The sequence below is a fragment of the Canis lupus genome, chromosome X, assembly GCF_011100685.1.
Source record: "Canis lupus familiaris isolate Mischka breed German Shepherd chromosome X, alternate assembly UU_Cfam_GSD_1.0, whole genome shotgun sequence".
NCBI classification, from domain to species: Eukaryota; Metazoa; Chordata; class Mammalia; order Carnivora; family Canidae; genus Canis; species Canis lupus.
The window spans coordinates 95620553-95639480 of NC_049260.1; the positions used below are offsets into that span (position 1 = coordinate 95620553).

The window sequence follows — 18928 nt, forward strand, 5'->3', positions numbered from 1 at the left end:
TCTGAGAGGACAGCATAAGTCATATTTTTTAATCTTTATTGTTTTTGTACTTACAGAAAATAATACCTGCTTCTTGTAAAATAGTCAAACATTACATAAATAAGTTGTGGTGCAATGGATGTTCTTGGTAATCCTATACCTCAGAGATAACTACTGCCAATTCCTTTACATTCTTTGTGAGGTTTTTATTTACAAAAATAAAATTACATAGTATAAGTGCTAGTTGCAGCTTTTTTCTACATAAAAATACATTGCAGAAGTCCTTTCTTTTATCATATAGAGATTGGGCCATCTTTTTAACAGCAGCATAGCATTCCAAGTGTCTGGATTATAACTTTTTAACAAGTTTTATTTGGATTTTTTGAACACCTGTCATACAGTGCTACTTTACTGCTTGTAACTGACTTCCCTTGCATTTAAGTCTACTCATCTCTAGAGAAATGAATGACAAGTCAGTTATGGAAGCTTCAGGAGGGAGGAGAGTATCCACAAAGGTCTATATGTAGCAGAAAGAGACATGCAGATATAGTTGCCTTGAGCAGGTAACAATGAGAGTACTGGATAAATGTGCAAAACCATCTTCCAGGTTTGAGCGAATGTAAAAATACAGGAGAGGTACAGACTGGTATGAGGTGAGGGATTAAAGAAAGGGAGACAAAAGCAGGTTAGAATGGAATGAATATTGATACATGGATGGTGAGTCCTTATGTAGCAAAGTTTTTATGGAGAGAACCAACATGCTTTAGTCGAATCCAAGCTTGGTGTCAGTTAACAAAATAACGTGGCGATTTAAAAATATTAGCAATCCTAGGCTGCCAAAATAATAGCCCATATCAAAGGAGGCAATAATCCCATTGTCATCCATACCAGTCAGATCACATCTGATCTATCTGGGTCAATAAAACATTGATAAAATATCCTTAAGGGAGATACAGAACAGTATGGGAAACTATCACTATGTCATAAAAGTAACTGTTGTAGGATTGGGACATCTTTAGTCTGAAGAAAAGAAAAATAAGAGGAGATATGTTACCTGTCATTAAAAAATATGGACTGTCACATGGTAAAGGGATTAAACTTGTCTGGGTCACCCTAAGTGGTGGAATAGGACTAGCAAATAGAAATGATAAGAATGTAGATTTTTGACTCAATACACAAAAATACTTGTCTTTTGCTAAAGGGTCTTTTAAAAAGTTTAAACATATCAGAGACTCCCTGATGTCATTTCCTTTCCATTATTATTCAGCCAATACTTTCTTCATAGATAGTATAGAAGTAAAATCCAATCTAGGCCTTGCTGAATTTCATAAATTCTTAATTAGGAGGATTCAAAATAATGAGACCTTATTGTACACTGCTTAAGAAAGATTTTCAAATACTTTAATCTCCTTCTTCCTGTTTATTTCTTAATCCCATGCTTTGGCCCCACCGTGTACCCTCAACTCCCACTGAAGCACAGAGAACACAGAAAACCCACACGAAAATGTAAATCTGAGAAATAAATATGCGTGATTGGTTTAAAAAGAGTAAGAATTAACATTTAAAGCAATGGTAATTTACTCTGATCTGTAATTTTGAGCTCCTGTGCTGAAATTGCTCATTTGGAAATTACCAAGTGCTTGGGTCTCATTTGTGATCTTCTTCCTGCATACACCCAGCACACAAAGGAGTGATAATGACCGGCTGAGTCACTGCTGCCATCTCCCTGAAGCGTGCTCTCCAAATGTCAATACCATTTTCTATGGTGCAATGACGAAGATTCCCAACCATAGCTTGCTTACACTACAGGATGGGCCCTGGAATGTGTTCAAAGGGCACCATGATTTTCCTCCATCCTCTATTGCTCCAGTGACCAAATGGTCATGCCACAGATCATTCTGGCTTTGCAAATCACTCCCATTACCCATCTCCATTTGTTATTGCCTAAATATAAATGGAAAACAATTCAAATTTATGGGAAGAAGAGAGCTGCTTTTGACCATATCCCAATAAAATGATGTCTGTACTTGATGAGATTATACTCAGATTATGGATTCCTACCAGAAGCAAAAATATAGATATAATATTAGAGATGTAAGTACTCTAAAAGACCAATACACAAAAACGCTGTGCTATTTTGTGGCTCATACTTTAAGATACACTGTTCTTCCCAGCTTCTCAAACCCTACCTCCAAAAAGATTATCCAGAACTCAAGCATCACATCTTTATTGTCTTTCCCATTCAGCATAGGGTGTTAGTAGTTAATAGTTGTCAGATGTAAATTGACTAAAAAGGAATGAAGGATCCCTGGTAAATTTAACTAAGAAAGGGGAAAAACTCAGGAAGACTTAACATGATTGAACATTTTCATAATGTTGGGATCAAAGCACCAGCATGATATCTTTGTTATAGGCTGTCTTTTTTCAAGTTTTCCTAGTTATTTTGTGTCAGGTTTTCTTAGTTATTTTTCTTAGGAAACATAATTTATCTTGTTGGATAGTGACATCCATGTAAGAATCAGCCATGTTATAAGGTTCTATCTCTATTGAAGCTATGTCTTGTTCTGAAGAATGTTTAGTGGAAGATGAAAGACATGAACTGCAACAGGAAACATTGAGGCCAGAAACAAGGAAAAAACTTTGGCATTCATTCCATAGGTGTTTTGATAATGCATGTCAATCAAAACAGTTAGGGGGATCCCTGGGTGGCACAGCGGTTTGGCGCCTGCCTTTGGCCCAGGGCGCAATCCTGGAGACCCGGGATCGAATCCCACGTCGGGCTCCCGGTACATGGAGCCTGCTTCTCCCTTGCCTGTGTCTCTGCCTCTCTCTCTCTCTCTCTCTCTCTCTCTCTGTGTGTGTGTGTGTGTGACTATCATAAAAAAAAAAAACAGTTAGGTACTATAATTCAGCTGTGGTTACTTAAGTGTAGTCCTGATAAATGACCAACCTGGTGCCTACAAGTTGTAGAATCTTTCCTTAAAGCAAGATGGAGGATGCTGAGTGGCTCAGTTGGTTAAGCATCTGCCTTCAGCTCAGGTCATGATCCCAGGATCCTGGGATAGAGACCTGCATTGGGCTCTGCTCAGCGAGGAGTCTGCTTCTGCCCCTCTCCCTTGACCCAAATAAATAAATAAATAAAATATTTAAAAAAATAAAGCAAGATAGTGTTGCCGATTATCTGGATGGTTAAGACTGGGGTCATGAGTAAGCCTGCTTTCCACAGTGGATAAGATTGATTCAAAGGTACCCAATGGACTGTATCAAAAATAAGCAGAACCTTTAATACCTACAGGAAGAGTTTAAAAAGAAAAACATCATCGCTGTTCTTCCTTCTTTCAGGATTTTCCATTCTCCAAGCGATTATGGAAGCAGCAGTGCAAAACAACTGGCAAGTGACAGCCAGGTCTGTGGGAAACATAAAGGACGTCCAAGAATTCCGGCGCATCATTGAAGAAATGGACAGGAGGCAGGAAAAGCGATACCTGATTGACTGTGAAGTTGAAAGGATTAACACAATTTTGGAACAGGTATGTTTGAGATTTATGCCACCCCCCAGCCAACACATTAAATCATCAACCACAGGCAGCTCCCATATGTGCTAATAAATTAAGTTAGCCAATAGACTAGATGGGCCAACAGTATTTGATAGTCTCTCTAATCTTTTTTCCTCCTCAGTGGCTGCAGAAAAAAAAAAGAAAAGAAAATGTAAGCTGTTGAAAATTGCATACTGTGATTAATCTGGAAGTCTCTGCAATTTAATGCTACCTATCAGATAAACACACTCTTCTACACCTCCTTTTCATAGATCGCTGACTGCTTCAAAGTAATCCCCTTCCTTTTCCATAACTTCCTCCCAGTAGGAAACAGACAAGGGATTAGGCAGGGCAGAAGGGAAGGGTTTTGTTTCAGGGCGTAGTTGCAGAGTGTCAAGGCAAAAAACATCCCACCAGTTCCAGAGAGAGAGACAGAGAGAATGTGTACATGTAACTTAGACCCTTTTGTAAGTAAGATGGCATATGAAAAAAATGTTTATGGTTTTAAAAATGTGAGCAAATTGAAAAGGAATTAAAGTGGGGGAAAAATATAATTCAGTGGGCCAAAAGGTATTCATTACTAAGCTCAGATATTTAAATCTAAGACTAAAAAATATTAGAAGAAATGTTTCACCCTAAGCCAGATGGATACTCTGTTTGGAGTAAAGAGTCAAATTGAAATGTGGTGAAAGTTTATTATTTTCCTTAGAAATCTCAATTTTCCAGTTAATAACAAAGTGCCTCTGCTGCCATAAACAAAACTGTAGGGGAAATATTTCCATTCTAATGCGATCCCAGTGTACCTAAAGGCCAAAACAGCTTCAGAGATTGAAATTATAGTGAGCAGCCATTGCCTAGGAGAGCTCTTTTATAGCAAATTAAATATTAACAATTTGTCAGATATGCCCCCCATAAGAAGAGAAAGCAAAAAAAAAATAGGGAAGGGAAGAGGAGGAGAGAGGAGAAAGAGAGGGAAAGGGAGAGAGGGAGAAAGAAAGAAAGGAAGGAAGAGAGAAATCGCTGACCCTGCATTGTGGAGACACAAAGCCGTCCCCTTCCTGAGGATGGCATCACCTCTAGTGAATCACATCTCACATGAAATCTAGAGCATAGCCTGACTAAATCAGATTTCCCAACTAACATTCTCTTGAGCTGCCCAAATGATCCACCCCTCCCTTCTTTAAAAAAAAAAAAAGCCTTTGATTTTCTTAGATCTTGAAAGTGAAGAATCAGGTCAGTGATGCTGGTGTATGTACTACATGCCCTCTAAAATTTTATACCAAAATAGCCTTTTAGTGGGTGACCTACTTAATAGCCTAAAGCACAGGAACATCCTCCTTGTTGCACTTTGTTTTCCTTCTTTTGTGTCAGGAACTTTGGCTTCTCGAATATCTCAAATTCTGTTAAATCTTCTGGGTTTTTTAGGGTCTTACACCGGAGTCTGGGATTTTTCAGCATGATGTAATAGAAAGTGCAGTGGGTAGAGCTCTGAATTTTATGTAGCTATGAGATCTTGGACAATTAAAATATCTATGCCTCAGTTTTCTTATCTGCATAATGGGGAAAATAAAATTTGCTCTGTTTTACGTGATTGGTATAATTGCTCCAAGAAACATAAACTGCTATTGAAAAAAAAAAAAAATACTCGGGCAGCCCGGGTGGCTCAGTGGTTTAGCGCCGCCTTCAGCCCGGGGCCTGATCCTGGAGACCCAGGATCGAGTCCCATGTGGGGTTCCCTGCATGGAGCCTGCTTCTCCCTTTGCCTGTGTCTCTGCTTCTCTCTGTGTCTCCAATTAATAAATGAAATCTTTAAAAAAAGAAAAATTAAAAAAAACCTCATTATTACCAAACCCTCTCAGGAAATCTAAACTAACATTATTTTAAAAACCCATTCTCTTTTCATGTATCACATTCTATCTTCCTTTCTTCTATATGTCCATTCACAATATCCCTCAAAATACTTTCTATACAATTTTTCAGGGAACATTGTTCAAAAAAAAGTTTTAGCAACATCCAGGTAAGGCTAAAGAGTTCATTTCACTTATTCTTTTTCCCTCTTTCAAAGAATTGTTATAGAACTATCAACTCATGATTGTTTGCTCTGCTATTTAAGGAATCTCTCCTAGGCCATAAGTACTATGAAGTAGGGGCCACATTTGTCTTGTTCATAGTTATATCTTCAGTGTCCAATAGAGTACCTGGCACATAGTGTTGGACCGATGGGTGGATGAATGGACAGATGAATGAATGAATATTGATCAAGTACATTTCAGTAAGTTCCACTGTGATTTTGCTATGCTTCCATCGAAGGGCAAAAAAGTACCTGCAGCCACATGATACTTATTAAAATATATTAAAGCACACATTTCTCAAAGGTTTAAGATGGTGGCTCTCTGCTCAAACCTATTCTGATGATATCATGAATTTGTCATCATTTATTTTTTATGTAAAAATAGATTTCTCACTAAACAAATTATTTAAATTAAACCACAGATTCAACATGATGTTTCTTTAGAGGAAACATTTTTTTAATGAACTGAATGCTAACATACAGAGATATCACTCTCTCATTGGTTCCTAACTATTCTTTTGACAAACTTATCCTAATTCACTATACAGATCCTGGTTAGAATGATGACATTTATAGTTCAATCAGTATCAAGTTCTTATAAAAGATGCCCTATCCAAACTGAGTGGGAAAAATTAGAGAGAGAGAGAGAGAGAGACAAACCATGAGAGACTCCTAACTCTGAAAAACAAAGGGTTGCAGAAGGGGAGGTGGGTGGGGGGATGAGGTAACTGGAGACAGACACTAAGGAAGGCACTTGATGGGATGTGCATTGGGTGTTATACTATATGTTGACAAATTGAATAATAAATAAATAAATAAATAAATAATAAATTAATAAATAAATAAATAAATAAATAAATAAATAAATAAATAAAAGATGCCCCTATCCTCCAAAGGTGTTTTCAACTTTGGAGGTTGAGGTTATTTTCATAGAAGGAAACCTCTATAGTCTCCCACAAAATGATACTTCATGTCACACAGTCTGAAGTAGAAGAGCCTGTTACACCACTATAATGCTATTCCCTACAGATTTGATTTTTGGCATAAAGTTCATCTTGTACTCTATATCTGATGGGTGTGAATGAAAATACATCAATATGGTGCAATTTTTCAAATATAAAGTTTTTCAATATAATGTTATATAGCATAACCTCCCCCATTTCATGATATAGGTTCTAATTTCCCTGTGAATGTTCAGTTAGAGGGTGAATATAAATTCTTCTAACATTCCTTCCCAAAGCTCTTTTTTGAACTCCTTCCAACTTTCAGATTACAGCAGAAAGACTCAAATGAGGTACTAATATCTCTCTTTAACAGTTAAACTACAAGGAAAATATTCCAAACTTACAGCTCTAAGAATTAACATAGAAAAAGAGCTAGAGACAGATGAAAGAAACCATGAGAGATTGTCAGAGTTCACAGAGAATATTTAGAAACTGTAAATGTTGGATCTAAAAATGAAGAAACATTTTCTATAGGAAGATTTGGGTATACTAGGATGAATGAACCACTGACCTGACCTGATATAGCATTCCTATTGCCATATTGTGTGCATGAGGCCCTCCCTCCCCATTGGTGGACAGCTGCCTTAATGCAATGACCAATCTAAACATTCACTTTTGAAAAGGTTGCCTCTTGTGGACTTTCCTACCTATGACAGAATAGATCCTCCATCCCAGTAGCACATACTTGTGGATTGCTTTTGAAAATCAGGTCCCACAAAAGGATATGCCTCTGTTGAACATTTAAAGTCCATTTGGAGAGGCAGCATAGTAGAGAGTTTCAGAACATGGACTTTGGAGCCAGTGTGCGTGGATCCTGTCACTACTTGTGTGACCTGGGGCAAGTTATTCAACTCTCTGTGCCTCCATTTGCTGATTGTAAAATGGGAATGATAACTGTACACTAGTGACTTAATATATGCAAAGCTTTTACAAGGTGTCTGACACATAGTGTTTGTAGAGTGCCTTGGTGCTAAATGACGTGTTCTCACATACGTTATCTCATTTGAGCCTCGCGATGGGAGGCAGGCAGGGCAGATGTGTTTATCCCAAATTTACAGATGATAAATGGATGCTTACAGACACTCCAATGATTTGTCCAAATGTGGTGCTCCGCTCAATCCCAGTAAGTGGCAAAGCAAGGACAAAACTCAGTTCTTCTGACTCCTAGTCCAGTGGTCTTTCCCCTACACTGAACCACCTTCCTTAATTTCTAAGTCATTTATTAAATATTTTGCCAAAGCCAAACCCTAGATTAGGCTTGTTCATCAGATTATATTGCAAAACACTTGCAAAGCAATTGGAGAAGATCCAGAGAAGAGCAACAGAAAACTCTGGGAAACGAATTGGGGGTGGTGGAAGGGGAGGTGGGCAGAGGGTGGGGGTGACTGGGTGACGGGCACTGAGGGGGGCACTTGATGGGATGAGCACTGGGTGTTATTCTATATGTCGGCAAATTGAATACCAATAAAAATAAATTTATATAAAAGAGCAACAGAAAATGATTAAAGCATTAGAAAACAGGCCCTACAAGGAAAAGCCACATGGGGTTAGGGTTGTTTAGGCTAGTGAAAGAGAACCAAGAGGCAGTTTCATCACCACCCTCAGGTATAAGGAATGATCATAAGAGGGCACTGGCCAACTGCTCTGCCTGCCTAAGGACAGGACCAGAGCAAATGAGCTTAACTAGGACTAGATAGAGAGTCAGCATTTGAAAAGACTCATTACAAGGAGAGAGGAAGCTGGAAGAAAGTAAAAGCTTTCCAGTGGAGGCAATATGGAGCTGAGGTCATTCCAAAGTAGTGAAAAGTCAAATCTAGAATAGTTTTAAGATTTTGTTCAAGAATAGACAAATAAAAAAAAAATAAAAAAAAATAAAAAAAAAAAGAATAGACAAATATTCTGAGTTAATCCTGTCTGTTGACAAGTTAATATCCTTATAGAAGGTGTATTTTAATGAACAGATAAGGCATTTCCTAAATTGCCTATCCATTGCATATCTAAAAGTTTATCTCTCTTTTTTTTAAGTTTATCTCTTTAAAGACATCTAAACATCCCCCTTTGGGCTTTGCCATGTTTTTATTTTTTCCATAGATAATTCAAAGGGAAATCTCAGCATAGCCCCTGCTTGAATTATGGCATACACAAACTTGGCGGGGCCCAAACCAACATGTGGCAATGTGCTACTCTCAGGAAATATACAGAATATATGATTTCTCCTGGAAATATTTCAAGGCTAAAATGACCTCATTGTGATGATATGAAAGGAATACTTCTTAAGGACAGAATCTTGAAGCAGGTCAATCCTTCAGCTCCTTTCATTTGAGAACTCTGTCACTTCAAAGATGGTCATTTTAAGAGTGAAACATCCAAGTTAGTAAGTCGGGTCTCTAAAGGCAATAGTTTTTTTTTTTTAAAGGCAACAATTCAATCAAGATGAGCAATATTAGGGGCCCTTCTAAAGTATAGGGCTTTAACACAAAAGAGACAGTGTTCACTCCAGAGTATGTGTAGCAATTGGGGTCACTAGAGCACTTTTGTCAATGGCTAGACCTAGGTCAAGTGAATTAAAAATGTTATATATATCTTTATGCCTACTTCTGGCCTCACCCTCCACTCAGCACATAGTGGTACCATTCAGTTCCTCTCCTCTGTTTGCTCCAGTTCTGTACCCAGCCCTTACTCTCAACATTCCTTGTGGAACATTTAGCTGACTTACCAGTCTAGGAGACTGTTTGCATTAGCATCCCTTCTTCTTGAAATATTTTGTGGTAGAGTTGAATAAGCACCAGCCTTGGAATCAAATAGACCTGACTTCAAATCCTAACTATATTACTTCTCTTTTGCATGACTTTGAAAAAAGTGATTTAATTTCTTTGAGGCTCAATTTCTAATCTTGAAAGACTATTCCACTTTCTTTCTTTCATGGGATCCTCATGTGTTGTGAGGCTTCAAATTAGATCTGTGGAGGGCAGCCTGGGTGGCTCAGTGGTTTAGTGCCGACTTCAGCCCAGAGCGTGATCCTGAAGTCCCGGGATCAAGTCCCACATTGAGCTCCCCGCAGGGAGCCTGCTTCTCCCTCTGCCTGTGTCTCTGCCTCTCATTCTCTCTGTCTCTCTTAAATAAATAAATAATATCTTTAAAAAAAAAAAAAGATCTGTGGAGAGGACCTGACTCAGTGCTTGGCACCCAGTAGCACTCAATAACTGGTAACCGTAGCTATTTGCCCATGAGGGGCAAGTTTTCATGCTTATGGAAATTAGTTATTTAGGGACTGTTGCTCAAGAACTGCATCTTCATGGATTCCCCAAGATACCAGTTCAATCTAGGGTCTTAACATGAGAACAGAGTTTAAGACTTGAGCTAGCCTCAGGTCTCACTAATATGAGATTAGCATGTTAGACGACCTGTTTTTTTCTCCAGTGTAACATTGGGTCACACACATTGATTGATAAGCTCAAGGACTATTTGAGAATTAACTAGGCTTTTCAGCATCACTCAAAATAACTAAAGGCATTAAAACCTCAAGCTACCTATGACAACTGGGCATTTTTAATAAGAAATAGGCATTAAGTGGTTAAAAAGTTCCAGATACCTCTTTAATCAATGTGTGTAGATATGTATGTTTATATATCTCACATCAGTTAATCTTCATATTAGCCCTGTAAGGTAGATGGGAATATTTTACATATGTGGAAACTGAGACATGGAGGTTATACAGCTAATAACTGGTGGAGCCAGATTTTGAACCCAGGGAGTCGGACTCTGAATGCTGTGAATCACTGCACTAATCAGCCTTGGGTCTGACTGAGGTTTTCAAGCAGAGTAGATTCAATAAGAGGTTATAAGAGATAAGCATCCTGATGAGGTCTAAAGCAGCTTTGTTTACAACAAGCGTTGTTAAACAACAAGCATTTCACAGATATTTTCTCCACTTGACGAGGATTCATATTCTATTAACACAGAATTGAAAATATGCCCCTTAAACCTACCCTTTGGTAAAAAGCTCATTTATGATGAACAAGTTCATTTACTTATGGTGCCAAAACAATCTAATTATGCTATGGGCCCCACAAGAGTAGGAATAAATTGTGAGAAGTACTTTATCAGAGTGATATGTAAGTACAACTAGCATTCCCATCTGTGTGTATTTCTTCTCAGGTAAAGAACCACAGTCTCCATTATATTATCCCAAACTGCCCTAGATGTTACCCGTTTCCTCCTTCTCTTGCTAGGGAATAACCTGAATGTAACTGGAAAAGTCTGGAAGGAACAGTTCCTCTTCCCTTTATTAACCCCCAGAAAACCAAACATAAAATAAGACTGGTTCTTGGAAAGCATAAATGCCCATAGGATAACTGTTTGGGATGGGTGCTGAGCTTTTCTGAGCCACTAGATTTGAGCAGCAGGCCCCCAAGGGTCATGTTTCTCACTCTCACCCACTATCATCCTTAAATCCAGAGGACTCCTCATAACACAAACACTAAAACACAGAGACTTTTTTTTTCCTTTGGTCTTGAGATTTTTTGAATGGTTAGTAGCTGTTTGAGCATCAGGGGAAAAAAGGGAGAGGGACACATAAGCCAAATTGGGCTCCCCAGATCAGAGCACAAAGGTACACGGGGTTAAGGGGGAGTGGGCCAAGGGCAGGGGCAATGAAGGAGAAACTGACCACTTATGCAATAGGAAATGATAAAAATGGCTGATTTTGTTTACAGTTGGCCTCCCCAAATCAGCCTAAGTGAAGAATCTTGGCAGATAAGTTTCTCCAGATAACTGTGCTCCCTCCCTCTGCACTACTTGAATGATGTCATTTTGGAAGACACATAGAATTGCTTGGCAACTCCACATCAGAAGCCTTTGGGCTGGGAACTTGCTGTCCCTGGCTTCTTGGAGAACTTGACAGGTCTGCCCCATCCCAGCTTCAGGTAGATCCAGTGACTCGGCAGAAGTTCTGAGCCCAGGGCCCTGCCCTGCCCTAGCAGTGTGTGTGGATCTCACAGGTAGTAGTGCCGGACTGGGAGAGAGCCTGAGTCCTTGAGCATCCTGACCTATTTCAAAGGCATGGCCTGCAGCCTATGAGTATGTAAAAGGATTTCAATCTAAAATGGAACTAGAGGATCTGAAACGGAGAATCTCACACATGCACCTTCAGGAAAATGAAACTTAAGAACTGAGAGAAATACTTCCTATAAATGCCTGACTTCTCTTCAGACCAATGAACATCCATCAAGAATCTCTTATCATCCTCACGCCAATGAACTTATTGCTTGGACCCTGACTGGACTTCCCCACTTTTCACACTCCTTGCCCATAAGCCCACCACACACCCTAAATGGGCTTACCTGTAGCATGCTACAGTTTGCATTCCCTGGAATTGCACTTCCTCTGCTATTCCTCCACAAACTCAATTTCTGGTAACTTGAGCTTGCCTTAGTTTTACCTCTTTATTTGGGTTGACATGTGGATAAACAGGCCAGGCCAAGGTATGCCTTGTTTCTGGACATTTTAACATTAAATATAGGGTATGTGGTCCTCCATTTGTATTCTTGGTGTGGGTTCCAAAAACGTTAGGGGTGAATCTGCTCCTATTCACCTATGTCTCTCATACCTAAAAACATAAATGCCTCAGTAAAAATGTCCAGTTATTCCCAAGAGTAGGTTTTTCTCAACACTCTACTCTCATTCTGTGTAAATGTAGCTCTTCCAGTTACCTATCATGATATTTGTTTGGTGAGGCAGGTTGAGGAGAGCACTTTTTCACAGTAATGGAATCTCTTCCTGACTAGCCTAAATGCTGTGAAAAAGTTAATCAAGTATCCAGTAGAACTGAGAGAGTGATGTGCCCATCACTCTTGGAAGATTTTTATCCTACTTCTGTCTCTCAGAGGCGGGTACAGTCTACTCCAGAGAATCTTCCTGATACTCTCATATCTTTTGCTTTATTCCATAGATATTCCCTTTTACCCTATCCAAAGTCCAAAGAAGAAGATGGTCAGTGGACATGGTTAAGATAAATTATGAGTCTGGGGGACAGTGCTAGGGAAATAAAATTACTCAGTTTTCTCCTCCTTTCCATGCCCACTGCTGCAACACACCCTCAAGCACTACATTTGGTTAATTCCTTTTCTTTTTTTTAAGATTTTATTTATTTATTTTGAGAAAGAGAGAGAGCATGAGCAGGAGGAGGGGCAGAGGGAGAGGGAGAGGGAGAGGGAGAGAGAGAATCCCAGACTCCACACTGAACACAGAGCCTAATGCGGGGCTTGATCTCACAACCATGAGATCATGACCTGAGCCGAAATCAAGAATCAGACACTTAATCTACTGAGCTACCCAAGCACCCCCTGGTCAATTCCTTTTCAACACTAGAGTTTGTCTAAGAAAGATTCACTATGCTTAGAATTCCAGAGTTCTTCTAGAGACCCACTTTCAGAGACGTGGTTATAAGCTGAGAGCTAAATATTCTTCTGCCACCACATGGTAGTGGTTCTGTACTTCACACTCAAGTCTATGTCCTCCATGACATTCAAATTTTTTGTGATGGGTTGGTACTAGATAGGAGATAGTACGGTGACACTGGAGACCCCTTGAATCAAAGCAAGATGACATTTATTTATGAGCCTGTGTCTACAGTGGACTAAATGAGAAGTCTTTTAGAATCTTTAAAGGCACATAAAGTATTTGGTAGGTGTTATTTATCTGGATTTCTAAGGATGATCTAAGGCCATATCCCCATGATAGAGAAACAAGGACCACACAGAATGGGATCTCTTGGAATGGGTAAATAATTCTTTACCTAACTAAGAAATCACTGCATAATTACGAGGCAACTCATGAAGAAGGAAGGCAAAGGGGTCAGACCTCTGGAACAGGCGTTGTAATGTACATGGAAAATTTCCAAGACAAGGGCCAATCAACTGTTCTGAGGTTAACACCATACAAGGGCTTATATTAGAGTACTGTACTAGGCACTATTGGAAGAAATAGAAATTCTCTTTCTTCCCTTTTTAAAATTTGTAACAGCCCCTAGCAATGTAAATCAAATGAGAGAGCAGCATATCTCAACAAATGTAAAAGAATATAATAAAGACAAGGTACATAGTTTGCTGGTAGAATAAAAGGAATTAGAAAAGCCTACAGCGTAGTTTTGCATAGGAGTTCATTCATCAGAGAATGTAAATTCTAAGGCATCTACAGACGCCTCTCCAGCTTCTTCCCCCACGTACATGATAAGGCATATATGTATTATAATATTATAATAAAGACCCCATTCCTCTTTGCTTTTCCTGCTCCCCAATATCCTAATGGTCATACTTCCAGACATACATGTGATACATAGCCAAGCATACCCATTAGTCTTCCTTCATCTCTTACTGTATTTTATTAGATGTTCCCTTTCTTTTCCCACCTTCAGCCATTCCAGTTTCTCTCTGAAATGAAATTGGCTGCCTCATACATCCTTTTCAGGGACCTTTCTCATTATTTCACTAATTATGGTGTCCCATAGTTTCTATTTCTTACCCTATTGACATGGTGATTTAAAGATATTACTTAATACATACTGAACTACCCTAATAGATATTTTGAAGCAAAAATGCACCACAAAATTGCAGAACAGTGTCCCAAAAGCAAAATGGTTGGATTTCTTAAAGATGCTCCCTGCAGACATCATTTCTCTTAAGTCCAGCCTAACATCCAGCCTCCAGGCCCTACATGAGCAGGCAGAGCCACACACTTTTACTTGCAGTAAAAGTCTCCCACATGTTAGGTGGTTTCAGCACTCACTGGCAGCCTTAAACAAACTTGTTCCCTAAAATGCAAAGATATTTATCCTAATAGTTAGTAGCAGACACCAATATTCTATATTTAGAGATTTTATCTTCAGCTTATTAAAAAGATGGTCTGATTCTCTGGTCATACTTCACACTAGACTGGCTAGACTGGCTTTGTGACTATTTAGAAACAAATCCCCTCTGGGAAAATAAAGAGAAAAAACCCCATTCAAGATCATTACTTTGAAGCAGCAAGACACTTGTTTATTTCAGATGATAGAAGCTTTGGTCTCAAAAAGGAACCACTCTTGCTCAAACAAGAGTTCCTTCCCCCTATTTTAAAAAAATTGTGGTATTTAATTATTTGCTTGATTATTTCCTATGAGGTTTGGGGGTTTTATTTTAAAAATCAACACAAATTCAAATTAGGTTTCATTAGGGAACCTCATGAGAGTCCTTGCTATGACTGGAAGCATCTTGGAGTTTTATAAACCAGAGTACAGAAACCTTGAGGCAGACCCGGGTTCTAGCCCCAAGCTGTAGGATTCCAAAAACTCACTTAATCCCTCTGTGCCTCCATTTCCTAAACTGTAAAATGACTGTGTTCTATATGATGGTCCCTTCCAGTTCCAACAGGCTATATATGATTTCCAGAGCTGTGAAAAACAAGGTAGGCAACTGGAGGAATATTGAGTCCCAACCCATGTTACCATACCATCCTAAATATGGGCAGGCGGAAGGACATGTCTTTCATGCTATATAGTAGCAGGGGTGATTAAAGCAATGCAATTGTTCTGGAAGGCAGAGTATGATAAGTATCTAAAACTGTGTGAGTTGGCTTTCCTACTTTCTCTGATCACTGCCAGGCTGGTGACCATCACGGAATGTGTCTTTGCTGACTGCGAATCTTGCAAGCCTTGGTATCAGTGAGCTTTGCTTAGTCTTGGAGACACAGATGAAGGGGGAAATTGAAACGCTATGCCCCAAGGCCAGGATACAGCCTGGAAGTTTATCATTTACTTCTATCCTTAGAGTACAGAATAACAAATGCTCCCATTAATAGGATTTTCTGGTTGAACAAAGCTCTGTACAAATGTATATATAAATATTACATCAGCCTTCATAATATCTGGAAAATGACTGGGGAAAATTCCTATCAAGAATCTCTGGTAGTTGGCTTCTGATTAACTGAGGTTTGTTGGTTCATCACAAGCCTACCATAAGTTTCCCATCATATCCATATTCATTGTCATCCTCCTGCTCAGGTGCCCTTCTCGCATAGCAATGGATAGTAGATTACAGTAAAGATTCATTAAATCAAAAGATCTTCTCTCTCATCTATTAACACCAACATTTTAGGATTAAAGCTTATTATTACCTTATTCCAAAATTAATATGAACCAATTCAATTGCAAAAATAGCACTAATAAAAATATCTTCCTTTGTTTAAGTAGATCCCATCACTTAATCAAGTGAGACCTCAGGTCTTTAGAAAAAATAGAAAGAAAGGAAACATTGACCATATACATAGGTGTCTTATCCCTCCATAGGCAAAGAATGCATTTTCAGTTAGCATGGGAGGAAAAGACCCTGATACCTGTTCCTTTGTATGGCTTACACTGTGAATGCGCCAGGTGAGCCTTTGCAGGTACTGAGAGTTGGACAAGTCCTATGTGTTAGAATGACTGCCTTGTAAACATTAATGAATTTTTTAGAATCATCATCCTGCTTTATTAGGAAATTTCCCCAGATTAAGAGCAACAAAAATGTAGCAATTAGAAGCTTCATCACACAGCTGCATGATTACAGGAGTCTTGTCCTAGATTCTAACAGATGCTGTAACAAACAGCTTCATAAGGGCTGCAAGAACCACAGTTTACAGCAGCAACACAAAAGCTAGTTATTGCTCCTGTTGCCACAGGACCCGTATGTTTAAAATAATTTAGATTTCTGGGATTTCCTACAGAGAGACACCAAGCCAAATAAGTGCAGTAATAAAAAATAAAATAAAAGAGGCAAACTCAGGTTCTTTACTGCCCTAACACTGAACAGCAATGGCGATGAACTGATCCATGCCAAGGTCTGGACTTTGATGACAGGGAGTATGGGAAAGAGCCCTTGGTCAGTTTGTTACCAACCACCTCAACTAGCCTTTCTGGTCAAATCCCATATTTGTTGGGGCAGCCTTCCCTCAGTCCAGCTCTGTCTCTGCCCAGAGGCTATAACAAATTGACAAGTAAGGAACACCATTCAATAGGCAAGGGCCAGAGCTTGGGGAGACTGGTGACAATTACTATTATGCCACTAGAGGTAGAGGTAAGTGGAAAAGAGAATTATTCAGGCACCACTATTTTCTCTTCAACGTTTAAAAATAAATATAGCTACCAAAGAGTCTCCCAAATATACATGAACCCCCAATACCCTACTCAGGAAAAGAATAGCGGTTGACCAATATCTTCTGAAGTAATCCAACATTAGGCCAAAGGCCCAAAAGCTGGCTGAGTTCTATCTCAAAATCACTGTGTGGCCTTGTATAGCCATCACACCTTTCATCATCTTAGTGAGTTTAGCCATAAAATATAAGAATCCTTCCCTGCCTTGCTAGGATGATGTTAAGATGAATTGGAAAATTTCTCTAAGGTATCCTAAGATCCTCAGAGGGCAAGTCTACACATATCAAGCATATCAAGCATTATAATTAGAGTCACTGCACCTTATTTCCTAAGGAGGAGAAATGAACAAGGAAAGGAATGTGTAGTCACTGAGCCTAAGACCTCAAAAAGCATTTAAGCTTCTTCTATATTCCGAGAGGGAATCTCAAGAGAGGGAGACTGAAGTGGAGGAGTCATCTTAAAGGTTTGGATTTGTGAGTGCTACCAAGTGGGTGGCAGGTGCTTTGATTGTGGTTTTTGTGGGCCAAATAGAGGTATTATATTCAAATTTCTATGGTTTAATTTCAATCATTTTCATGCCTTTAATTGCCCCAACAGTAGAAATTCTAGCTATAAGTGGATCATTATTGAGGACAGGGGCAGGAAGGTTGCCATCTCTTTCAAAGTTCAGCACTGCCAGAAAATGTGCCTGCCAATCTTAAAAATGGGAACACAGAACTGGGTGAATTGATTTGTAAATCAGAACCTTGAAACAATTCTATCTAAAAGACACATGCAAAAAAATAAAATAAAATCTGCCACCATAATTTTGATAGGAATTCCACTGAAAGTGAGGGTTGCTTCAGGGATTATTGGCATTTTAACAAGATGAAGGCTCCCACCCCATGAGCCCCAATGTCTTCCCAAAGTCTTGCAGTTTTCAGTGTACAAGCCTTTCACTTCCTTGGTTCAGTCTCATTATTTTGTTCTTTTTGATGCTACTGAGAGTGGAGTCATTTTCTTAATTTCCTTTTTTTTAATTAATTAATTTATTTATTTTAGTTTTTATTGGAGTTCAATTTGCCAACATATAGCATAGCACCCAGTGCTCATCCCATCAAGTGCCCTCCTCAGTGCCCTTTCTGAGTGTTCATTGTTGATACACAGAAAGGCTACCAATCTTTCTATGTTCATTTTGTGTCCCCAAGTGATGTCACTCATTAGCTCTAACAGTTCTGGTGGAGCCTCTAGAGTTTCCTGTTTCTAGTACCGTGTCTTCTGCAAATAGGGACAGTTTGACTTCCCCCTTAGAGGTGTGGATTCCTTTTCTTTTCCTTGTGTGATTCCTACTGTAGGACTTCCAGGGCTAATAGGGGACTTCCTTGTCTTGTTCCTGCTCTTAGGGGAGACGATTTCAGGTCTTCATCGTAGAGTACAACATCAGCTACAGGCCTTCCTACATGGCCTTTACTCTGTTTATGGACATTTCCTCAAAACCCACTATGCTTTTTATGTTGTGTTTTGTCAAATGCTTTTTCTGCCACTATTGAGATGACCGTATGGTTTTTGTCCTCTCTCTTCTTAATGTGATGGATTACGTTGACTGATTGCCAGAGAGGAAGCAGGTGGGAGATGGGCAAAATAGATGAATATTAGGAGCTATAAACATCTGGTTCTCAAATATATAAGCCACAGAAATTTAGAAAGTACAGCCTAGGCAATGGTGTCAGTACTATTGTAACTTTGTACGGGATCAGATGGTGACTACACTTCTCATGGGGAGAGCTGAGTAATGTACAAAATGGAGTCACTAAGTTGTAGCCCTGAAACTAGTGTAACATTGTATGTTGACTATACTTCAATAAATATTAATAGAGTTTTCTTATAGAAATTATGGTGGGTACCTGAAAGGCATTTACACAGCCGTTACACATATGAAGGCACCTCTGCAGAAATGATAAAGATTTCTCAAATGTCAAAAAAATAAAAATAAAAGACACATGCACACTTGCACAGGTAAATAAGAAGGAAGAACCAAAATAGAGTAGAACCTCATAGCACTGTGTCTTAGATTAAGAGATGAAAATCTGGGGACACCTAAGCAGTAGACTAGGCCGTCAAAGAAGGCACTATTGAAAGCTTCTTAATGGCCGTTCTTAAGTTCCATCACTGTTATGTCCTCAACAGCTCTGAG

General features: G+C 39.1%; 1 protein-coding gene across 7 annotated transcripts in view; it reads left to right on the forward strand.

Annotated features, from left to right (window-relative positions):
* The window catches only part of GRIA3 (glutamate ionotropic receptor AMPA type subunit 3), a 281926-nt gene that overhangs the window by 135304 nt on the left and 127694 nt on the right, over positions 1 to 18928 (forward strand). For all 7 annotated transcript variants that reach the window (XR_005386427.1, XM_038588235.1, XM_038588234.1 and 4 more), the window contains one exon: positions 3322 to 3509. Coding sequence is in view for 6 of the 7 variants with exons in the window: in XM_038588235.1 (XP_038444163.1) it covers positions 3322 to 3509 (188 nt within the window). In the remaining variant the exon portion in view is untranslated. The remainder of the gene's footprint in view (positions 1 to 3321; positions 3510 to 18928) is intronic.